General features: G+C 34.4%; 1 protein-coding gene across 1 annotated transcript; it reads right to left on the bottom strand.

The window, feature by feature from the left end:
* Positions 1 to 4,880: 4,880 nt before the first annotated feature.
* On the bottom strand, positions 4,881 to 7,936 carry LOC148788098 (putative disease resistance protein At1g59780). Its single transcript, XM_088880350.1, has 3 exons — positions 7,785 to 7,936; positions 6,932 to 7,380; positions 4,881 to 5,773 (listed from the first exon to the last, which is right to left on the bottom strand). Exons 1-3 carry the CDS (start codon positions 7,934 to 7,936, stop codon positions 4,881 to 4,883), a joined length of 1,494 nt encoding a protein of 497 aa, XP_088736476.1.
* Positions 7,937 to 11,571: the final 3,635 nt, after the last annotated feature.

Genomic DNA, 11,571 nt, shown 5'->3' with positions numbered 1-11,571 from the left:
CCCTATTAGGATCGAGGAGTATGGCGTCCATGCCCAGCTGCAGGTAATCTCGTATTCTTGGATCGGCTCTAATGTTCGAACCCGAATAACTTTGCACGACTTTGTAGGCCTTAACATTCTTCCGGAGCCTGTTCATGAAATGCACATCCTATCACAAGAACTACATATTGACGGATAGGAAGGTGAAGGAGCTCCAGGCCCAACTGGCAGAGTGAGACAAGTTGGATCTTAAGCACGCGGACGAGATGGTGATTCTTGCTGAGAAGATCAAGGGTTTGGAGGGTGAGCTCGATGCCGCCAGGAAGGAAAAGGAGATCGCTTTATCTGAGAGGGATGTCGCCTTATCTGAAGGCAAGAGGGAACGCTTTGAGGCTGGCCATGAGGTCGACCTGATTGAGGGCCACAAGCAAGGTCTTGAGGAAGGCCAGGTTGGTCGCAATACCCTGGAGGAACACCATCGAATCTTGGCTGGTTCTCGTATGGCTGTTGTCCGCGACTTCCTGAAGACGGACACCTTCACAACTGTTATGGAAATCAAGTCTGCCGACTCATTCGCCAAGGGTTATAAGACCTGTGAAGACCAGATCGAGAAGCTTGGTGGATTTCAAGAGTCGTTTGACTATAGTCAGTTGGATATCACACTTGACGCCGATCTCCAACCCTATCCCGCCGAACCTGATCTGAAAGACGACGAGTTCGCTGCTCTGCGTGAAGAGCTGGAGGCTGAGGATGATGATTGATGCGATTAGGTCTCCGACTTTTGTAATAGAATCTCGGTCTAGATTCTGTTCTAACAATTACTCCCCTTGATATTTTTGTTGATCCATGCAACTGTGTATTTGAGAGCTGACGCTGAGGGGCATATTTTTGTGATGTAACTCTGTAAATGAAGCTTCATCAATGGAATTCATCTTTTGGCAATTCGTATGCATGTTATTTTGCATTTCCGTTCACACGTTTATCGTCTTTGTTAAACGCTTCTTTCACCCCCATTTGAAGTATCCCCATTTGTTAACCTTTCTCGAGTCGCCTATGTTGAGCGCGCCTTTTTCGGTTCATATACGTTGAACGCATCTTTTCCAGATCGTGTTTAATTGGATGCCTCTTTTTCAGTTGGCACGAGGGATGCGTCTTTTTCAGATCGCATACATTGAACGCGTCTTTTTCAATTCGCGCTTAATTGGATGCCTCTTTTTCAGTTGGCACGAAGGATGCGTCTTTTCAGATCGCATACGTTGAAGGCGTCTTTTTCAGTTCGCGCTTAATTGGATGCCTCTTTTTCAGTTGGCATGAAGGATGCGTCTTTTTCAGATCGCATACGTTGAACCCGTCTTTTTCAGTTCGCGCTTTATTGGATGCCTCTTTTTCAGTTGGCACGAAGGATGCATCTTTTTCAGATTGCATACGTTGAACGCGTCTTTTTTCAGTTCGCGCTTAATTGGATGCCTCTTTTTCAGTTGGCATGAAGGATGCATCTTTTTCAGTTCATGTTTAATACCCTGAAGACTTTGATAGCAGGTAAAAACAAAAGCATAAAAACGTACGCAGTCTTCAAATTAACGTAATACGAACAGACGAACTGATTTCATAAATTGTTTTCGGAGAAATTACAGTTTGTACAAGTTTCTTGAAGCATTGACATATGCAGTCGTGACTATCTCTAACACACAAGATGTGACCCTCCTAACCTTAGATGCGATTCTCATAATTGATGGTCTTTCACAGGCTCCTTAAGGTATCTTCTTGGGATTGATAGGCCTTTCACAGGCATCAGAATTCAATCTCTCTGTAGATGGCCTTTCACAGGCACCAGAACGCGACCTATTCGTGGTTGATGGCCTTTCACAGGCACCATAACGCGACCTCTTTTGGTTGACCGCCTTTCACAGGCACCATAACGTGAACTTTTCATGGTTGATGGCCTTTCACAGGCACCAGAGCGCGACCTCTTAGTGGTTGATGGCCATTCACAGGCACCAAAATGCGAACTCCCATGTTCATGCGTAAAACTTCTTAAGATTCTGTATATTCCATGGGCGCGGCAGATCTCGTCCCTGCATATCCTGTAGCTTATATGTACCTTTTTTTCGGATCTCGAGTACTTTGTAACAATATTGTTATTATATCTTAAAAATAATAATTACAATAAACCTGATTGCAACCGAAGATAATATTTTTAGTTCAATAATTTTGTGCTACTCCGCAATAAACATGATTATGCTATTATTTGTTATGATAACTGTATAATGACGAGGTCGGTGGAATTGCACTAGGTTCTCGGGGTTTTCATAGCAAAGAAGTCTGAAATCAAAGCAACAAGTCAAAAATGTTGGGGTACACCCAAAAAAATCACTCCGACGATTAAATTAGGAGACTATCGGTTGATTGGAAGTTGGACATAAATAATTGTTTGTTAATAGAAGTTATATCTTTTAGTATAATTTATTATTCACATTTTTATATTCATTTAAACTTACAATATAGAGTAAATTCTCCACATTATTTAATTAGTCTTCATATGGAATAAAATCTAGGTACAAAATTGATCTTTTTTACTGTAAAAGGACTTTTTTCCTTCAATTTCTTTCTTTCAAAATTCAAATATTTTTTCTCGTTTATTTCTAACATAAATACTATTATTTATTGGTATAATATTGTACTAATATTTTATGTTGAATGTATATAGTAAAAAAAAAATTATGAAAAATCTTGTATTCAAATATGAGATCAAGAAATCTCATATCTATAGAGAAGACAACCAAACAGCAGATTTGCTTGCTAACCAAGCCTGTGTTATGCTCTACTAACTAACGATCACATGCGAGGCAAGATTATAGAGATCACCAAACTTGACTCTTATGGCTTCCCCGACATCAGAACTATGCAGAGATGTGAGGGAGTTGCATTCCCAATTATGCTTTATTTTTCCTTAGCTGTGTTGGACTGTCAATGCTACCATACTTGTAGGTGCTTATGAGGATCCATGGATTGACTGTTGTATCCTCCACTACGCTTGTCTGTTTGATGTATAATGGACTCATGTTTATTTTACTACTTTACTGTGCTTGTGAGGTGTCCTCCATTACGTTGCATATCTTGGACATTCTTATTATTTGTAAGTTGTATTCCTTAGTCTCTACTTGGATTTTATTGTTGTTGACAGATGTTTGGGGATTGTACCCCCGCTTATGCTCTCTTTTGTCCAGCCATAAAACTGAGGTGCTCTCCTTTTCTGGCTGTGTTGGTTTGCTTGATTTTTTGTTGCAGGTACCTCAACCAATAATTTGAAGGATTCAAGTTGAGATATATTCATTGCTAATTGACGATGTGATAAAAACATTTTGACACGCCAAACTTTTGACTCAACTTGATGGTAACACTACAAAAAAAGGCAGGATTTGGGTAGATTTTGGAATGTTTAACTTTGGACGATGTCAAGATCACAAAACCTATTTGAACCGGAGTTTGGAATGGATGAAAAACCGCCCCTGCAGTTGGCGTTACAAAAATGTAGGAACGGTTTATGAAAAACAGTTGCAACTAGGGATGGTAATTGTATCGGTCGTTGAAATCCATTCCTAATATCGATTTAGCCCAAAAAATTTTAATTTAAGAATAGGAACGGTTGGGGATTGTCTTTCTAATGGTTACTTATATTTTTTAGGTGAAATTTTGGAACGGTATTTATAATCATAATTTTAATTTGAAACTATTTCTTCTTTCTAATTGGGATGAATTTAGGAACGGTCTATGAAATATTTTTTTGCAACGAGTTATTGAATTTGGAACACACTTGTAGAATTATTTTAGGAATAGAATTAGGAACGGTTCATAGAATTTGGAACACATATTAGATACTGATTAGTAATTCTATTTGGAACGATTATATATTAATTTGGAACAATTCGTCTAGTTCAGGTATACTTTTTTGGGACAGTCTTTGTAACGGATTCTGGAACGAGTTTTGCTAAAACTTTTAATATTTTCTTTAGCATTACTAAACCCGTTCCTAATTTTTGAATAATATATTTTTTTTATAAACTATTAATATATTTAATAATTTTGAACAAATAAATAAATTTATACATTTTAGCAAATTTTATGATTATGTACATTATTATGTAACAATGTTAGTATGTACTGGGAATATTGTTCTAATTTATTTTTTTATGATTATTATGTAATTTATAATTATTTATATTTATTAATGTAATATTGTTGATATTGCATTAATTGTTTCAAACTTCTTTATTAATGTGATTATTGTGTAAAATTTTATTAAATTGCATAAATTCCATAAATTTGTGTAAATTACACATAAATTGCATAAACTACACATAAAAATTATAAATTACATAAATTACACATGTATTTCATAAATTACACATACAAATTATAAATTGCATAAATTACACATATAATGCTAAAATTACACAGAAATTGTAGAAATTACACATAAAAACTATAAATTGCCTAAGTTACACATGTACTGCATAAATTACACATAAATTGCACATAAATTACATAAATTGTACAAATTTACATAAATTGTATAAATTACATAAAAGAGGGTATATTTATAATTATGTCAAACCTATTTATATATATTGTTATTATTATGAACTTTTTGTTTATATCGATGTATTGTAACTTAAAGAACAAAATTTATTTGCATTACTAATGTACAACATTTAATATTTCGATTGACTTTCACAAAATTAAAAAAGTTATGAAATAACCAGAACAAAAAAAAAAAGTTACCAATTGTGATTTTAATTAATTAATTTAATTAATGCGTACATTACATTACACGGAACACATGCTAGTTAATTATACATTCATCAATTATAGTTATAAATAAGTGAGACCTATAATTGCTATTAATTGGTATAAATGAAAATATTTGAAATGTGTTTGATTTTGTGATAATATTCTCCTTCACCATCCACCACTCCTACCCTCTTCACGAACTCTTCTCGCATAGATATAATTCTCAGTTCTTGGAGAATATTAATGAATTCCAATTCATTTGGAATCATCTTCAATTTACTGCATTCTGCATTAAGTAGACTAGAGAGGTTGAGCATTGCTCCTTCCTCCACTCTCCACCCCATTAAATTCAACAACCTTTGCAAAACAAGTTCCCTGAGTTCAGGAAATCCAGTTGCCCGACAAACCATCTCTCTGCCCACATATGGATTGCTCCACAAGCCAAGAACTCTTAACATGGGAAGCTTTTCTAGTATTTCCATTGGGTCTTCCTCAATCCTTGTACCCACAAGCTGCAATTCTATCACATTTTCATATAGTTGAACTTCATAAGCTGGTAATTTGCTCACTCGACAATGTGTGATTCTCAAGTAATGTAGTGAGTGACACATCACCAACCTCCTGAAAAGAGTTGAGCCATCTTCCCGATTCGTATTAACATCCATGTCCATCTTGGGCAATTTAAGAAGATGAGTGATATCATCAACCACATCACCAACCCAGATATCATCAACCATCTCCAATTCATTCAAGCCTTCAAATTTCAATTTTTCGCCTCCAACCCTCTCATGATCATCTTTCATAAATAGATGCCTCAAGCGCTTCATTTTGTATATGCAATTAGGTAATCTCATTGTATTTTTCACATTCAATGTCTGCAAACAAGGTAGCTTACATATAGATGGTGGCAATTCTTTCACAATACTATTTTCGAGACTCAATAGCTTCAACAGCTTCCATTTTGCGATTCCTTTGGGCAATTTCCAATTCTCAAATTGATAATCTTTGAATACAAAAGATCTTATGTTCTTATTTTCCCCAATCCTGTAACTAAGATCGTTATCCACTCCCACCCACAGATAGCCAATCTATTTGTTTTACAAATTGAAGACTCTTCTCCTCCCATGTTTTTATCTATAACCTCCAGAAATCCTTCTTTTTTTCCTTTTGACAAACACAAATCTCGTATCATATCATGAAGCCGGCATGACTTAACTCTATTATATAGCGGCAACTTGTCTGTTTCCACTTCAACCATACACCTATTTGCTAGCTCGAATAAATACTGTTCTGCCACATCTCTCAAACTTTCTCCTCTTCCCTTATCTTCGGAATAAATCATGCCTTCAGCCAACCATAGTAAATATAGTTTTTCTATATCTATTTTTTCATCTTCTTTAAAACAAGCCAAATACAAAAAACATGGTTTCAGATTGTAAGGGAGCACATTATAACTCAAATATAGTATTTGATTTACTCCTTTGTCATTCTCCAAACCTCTCCCATGTAGAAGGTACGAATCAAAATTTCTACACATATTTTTCCATTCTATTGATGCCTTTTCATGATGAAGAGTTCCTCCAATAACTGAAATGGGTAATGGTAAATAACCATATTTTTTTACTATTTTTCTTCCATATTCTTCCAACAACTTTATTTCAGTTGTAGGTATCTCTGAATACATAATCAATGAATGTAAGTTAATTCAAAATATTATAAAATTTGAATTTCTTATAAATATGTATAGTAATTAAAACAAATCAAAACAAGAGAATTTCGCCCTATACTTTCAACAAATAAAAAATAGAAATAAAATCTGAAAGCATAACTTTATATTGCTGAATCCATTTCTTTGTATGACTTTCTAAATGTTTGATTCCTTTTACGTTTTAAACAAATTTTGTATCAAGAAATAAATTTTAAATTGCTATTCAATGGCATTTTATACATATAGATCAACTTGAAATTTACATAAGAAAATTCAAACAATCTTGTCATCATGAAAACTATAAAAAAAATTAGACTTAACAAAATAATCTTTTTCGCTAAATATATACTATTAAAGATATCTTTAGTATCATTACTCTTTTTTCTATTGTCACTAACTAGAGAAAGAAGATTCAAAATCAATAAAATAAAACAAGAAATTTTACAAACTAACCTTGTGAATAGTTGTTTGGGAATGCTATCTTTTGAAGGAGATCCCATCCTTCATCTTCATCTAAACACTTGAGATTGAGGACGTATCCTCTGGAAGCAATGTTTTGATTTCTGGTTGTGAGCAAAACTTTGCTATCTGCCTCTGCAATGGGAAAGGCACGCCTTAAGCAATTCCAGTGATCAACTTCCCAAACGTCATCCAAAACTAGGAGACATTTTCTGTCTCTTTGTACTTGGTACAACTTTCTGACCAATGTATCTTCGTCTTGATCTTCACTTTCATTTGGAAGAAGTTGCTTTAGTAGTCGTTGGAAAGTAGTTTTGGGTTGAAACTGCTGACTTACACAAACCCAAGCACGATATTTGAAGCACCGCTCCACGGCCTCCCCATTGTAAATTTTAGTAGCAAGAGTGTCTTTCCCAATCCTCCCATGCCACATATGGAAATCACTCCATTTGATTTGTCATCAGTTGTCAGAACTGATTCTAACTGTTTAATATCCTCCTTCGTTCCTACAAAATATTTTTCAACCTCATGCCCATACGTTCTTCTTGACCTATCGGTATCATCTACCAATCTTGATGAGTTGTCTCCTACACTCGTAGACTCCGACTATTTGGTGAGGTCGGACATATGAGACTTGATATCTTTAATGTCTTCTCCGATTTGGTGCATTCTTGACCACTCGCTCAATACACAAGTGAATCTTTTGAGAACCATTTTAAGGCCTTTTCCTTTTCTTCTGGACACCACTTCAATGACATATCTTTCTAGCACATTCTCAGCTTGAATGGACAAATCGCGAAGTTCAGCGATCCAATTCTTGACTGTATGTGAATTGTACCGATCTTACCTCCTATCAGCATCCTTCAAGAAACAGTGCATGATGTTGAGCTGCCTACGGACTTCCTCAACCTCACCGCCCACACTCGATAGAAACTTTGCTTCCTCAATCAATAAGTCCCGAAGTGTTTCAAGTGCAATTGTTGCAACAGAATCAACCATTTTACTTTGTATTTAGGTGATTTTCTGGAGAAATGTGTTGGATCAGTAGCGGCTAATTGCAAAGTGGATGGATGTTATCGATCTTTTTAATTCACCAACTGCCTTCATTTTATATATGCGCATACCAACTTCTATTCCTACTTGACACAAATTCTACGCATGCTACAAATTCTTTTCTCCTCTTATCTTTTCTTGTAAATTGGAAGTTTTAGATTATTTCTCCCATATTTCACACTTTCTTGATTCTCACTTTTAATTTAAGTTAAAGCAAAAGAATCGGCTACTCATAACACAAGTTCAAGAAATCCCTTTCAGATTTAATTTAAATTCTACTCATAGGTACAAATTCTTTTCTCCTCTTTCATAAAATTTTATTTATGGGTATTGACTCAATCCAAATATAATTTATATTTTTTAATGGGTTTGGATTTGGACCTAGGTTTAGTAATATTTATTGGATTTGAGTATGAGTCTGAGTAGGGTCTCACCCTATCCATTGATACCCCTATACTATCAATGTATCCATATCAAATTAGTGATTGGTTAACTATAATACTAATTTTAATTAATTATATATATTTGATATTAATTATTGATGATTGCATAATATAATTATAATTAATTTATTAAAAAAAATTATGATCGGGTTTTAATAATGATCAGTACCATGATCCGCATTGATCCTTCAATCTATATTATATAAGTAACTCAAATGCTTTCTTGCCTCCCCCCCCCCCCCAAAGAATAAGATGTGGATGCCAAAATGCACTTAAGTGTGAAGCACATGGACTACAATCAGTCTATGGAAAAAGTATCAAATATTTCAATTGCTATGCATTTTTTATTCATTTAAAAGAATGTTAAATAAATCTATGAATTCACATCCATCTTAAACATAAAAATTAGAAAAATTAATAACATAAGACGTACATGGCTCACCCAATTTGAGCTACATCCAACAAATAGAACGTTTACGACATCGAAAAATGATGATGAGGAGTGTGCAAAATGACTTTCAGAAGTAATACAACTCTAGTCTAAAAAATATAAGTCTTGGACTATTACATGATACTGAAATAGAGCATGATAACTTAAAGTACCTTATTAATAAGAAAATTTAAACTATATGATAATTTACATATAAAATCTGCGATACATGAATAGTTGTGATTGTTTGAAATCCAACATTCTTGTCCTATGTTACACATATTTAGAAGAGTACATAGCGTCCTTTGTGAGTACATCACAGGCAAAAGTCCATTTGATGGTTTGCTTGGCTTCTCTCAGGTGAAAATCTCTATGCTTTCCATAACTCAACTTTGTCAAATCAAATAACTCTTTTACGGTATGTTTTTGAACTGTGGATCCTGATCCGGCTTTATGTAACTCATGAATCTGCATCGTCGACTTTGTCTTAGTGGGAGAAACTTGTGTGATTGTGAATGTGGCACTGCAAAAAAAAAAAACTCGATTTGGAATGGATATTTTGCAACGGGTATGTGAAAAATCCTTCAGACTTCTGTGTTCTTACCTGCTCTCACCTACTCTCTCCTGCTTCTAGCTAGCACCTCTGTATTGGTGGAATGGGGACTCCTTAAAGTTGCCGACTGCAAAAGCATTTGCCAAGGATTTTTTTATTAATCAAGAACGATAGATAATTCATCCATATATATCCTCAACTTAGGAATAGTGAGAAAAATCATTGTTATCATATACCTCTAGTACTCTTCCAAATAGACAAACTCCCACACGTTGTAGCATTTAGTCTAATAAACAAACTAGATAAAAGCAAACCAACAACGTAAATGTCTATTTGGTTGATCACTGTATTAACTTTCTTCACTCTTGATCAAGTCATCACGAATGCATAGCCATCTCCGTCCTGATGCATCATGGCATCTATAGAATCTCCGTCCTCCATTTCCATCTATGTATATAGTCAAAAGTAGCAATACAAATAAAAAAGTTTCATAGTTATTACATGTTTACGTTAGCAAAAGCAAGCGATATGAAAGACTTATGTGCACGTGACTTTTCCGTCCGAAAATCAGCCACGCATCATAAGCACAAAAACATTACTATGCATTAGAACTTCAAAACGAAACTATACTTGCGAATGATAATACATCAACGCAAACTAATGCAAATGCAAGAGAATAATTACATTTCCGTTTTCATAATGTTATTTTTCGGCAAATTTCATCATTGTTTTCTTTGATCTTACAATGGTAGGAACAAAAATTTTACTTATATAGTAAAAATAGGTTAAATGCAGTTTACCCCATGTGATATGTGAAATGAACAAATATTTTCTAGGGAAAAAAATTGCAAACTACCCCACTATTTAGATGGGTGGGGGTGGGGGGTAATTGGTTTCATTTTTCAAGACACATGGGGTAGTTTGCTATTTTATTCACAACAGTTTTTTTTTTTCAATTTCTCATATCACGGAGGTAAATTGCATATTTTCTATTTGTGCATATCATTACAGAATCACATTTAACATTAAATTCTAGCATCAAAGACGGAAATAAAGATGTTACGCGAAAGTATCAGTAGACGTTACCTCCAGGGGAGTTTTTGAAGCTTCGACGCGTTGGCCATTGTACACAAATGCTATTGCGTCGTAGTTTAATTTCTTCTGCTTACAATAAGATGTAGATAAGTGTTGTAGTCTCTTGTCGAGCGGAAACCGGTAGTAGACCTCGTCCCCGTCCTGCAATGACATAAAAATTAAGTAGTTCAAAGATAACTTGCATCAAGAATTAATTAACTACATTTGTATTACTGTGAGATATTCTAAATATGTATATCTATTATTATTAATTATTGATCTGAACTTCAAATATATAATTCATGGGTGAATAGCAATTTGCACCCTGTGATATTATAAATGAGTAAATTAGTCTTTTATAGGAAAAAAAAAATAGGGAGGTACATTGGTGTATTTTAGATTTTATAAGGAGGTAAATCTAGGTCCTTCTCTAGCGATTCTTGTAAGTTTTGTGCATGCACTTGAACCCTCCTATGTGAAGGCATATAAACCTGCTCTGACCAGACACTTTATCGCTCCTCTAGCAAGGCGCTTAACTCTTTCTTTGAGTAGGCACCCCCAAATTATCCTCTTTTGATGAGGCACACATATTTTGCTCCGTGCAAGCACACAACTTCTGTTCATAATAGATATATCTCCATTATTAATATTTTCTTTTAGAAAAATAAAGCCCTACACTTGAGTAGACAACCATTAAGCCTTAATCCATGGAGGCACACGAGCCTTCCTCCATAGAGACAAATAAGCCCTACTCCTACAAGAAAGACGTGCTATAATAGCTAGTATTAAAGAAAAAAAATGCCATCTACACTCACAAAAGGCAGTTAATGACAACATCGCACCAATTTTTGAATATCGCAAGTGCACCCCTAGTTAAATTAATTTAAAAATTAATTTTAATTACTCCTCTTTTTTTTGTTTACAAAAGTGATTAACCATCATTTTAATACTACTACACTAACTTTTTTTATTGTGTCAATAATACCATAAGTTTTTTTTTTAAATGTGATTTGTTGGTTCATATATTTTGTTCTTAATTATATATAATATATTTTAAAATATAAAAAATTATATTTATATG

This window comes from Sesamum indicum, linkage group LG5, assembly GCF_026168435.1.
Source record: "Sesamum indicum cultivar Baizhima isolate 11 linkage group LG5, ASM2616843v1, whole genome shotgun sequence".
NCBI lineage: Eukaryota > Viridiplantae > Streptophyta > Magnoliopsida > Lamiales > Pedaliaceae > Sesamum > Sesamum indicum.
Note: the sequence above shows the minus strand (reverse complement) of the source record. Positions and strands in the feature narration are given on the sequence as shown.

Bases quoted from the DNA above. Each gene is read 5' to 3' on its own strand.
- LOC148788098 (XM_088880350.1), bottom strand. From the start codon at position 7,936: ATGGTTGATTCTGTTGCAACAATTGCACTTGAAACACTTCGGGACTTA. The intron at 7,381-7,784 runs GTAAGATCGGTA...AATCAAATGGAG, and splicing joins TTGAAGGATGCTGATAGGAG to TGATTTCCATATGTGGCATG. The intron at 5,774-6,931 runs GTTAGTTTGTAA...TTGTATTCAAAG, and splicing joins CCCAAACAACTATTCACAAG to ATTATCAATTTGAGAATTGG.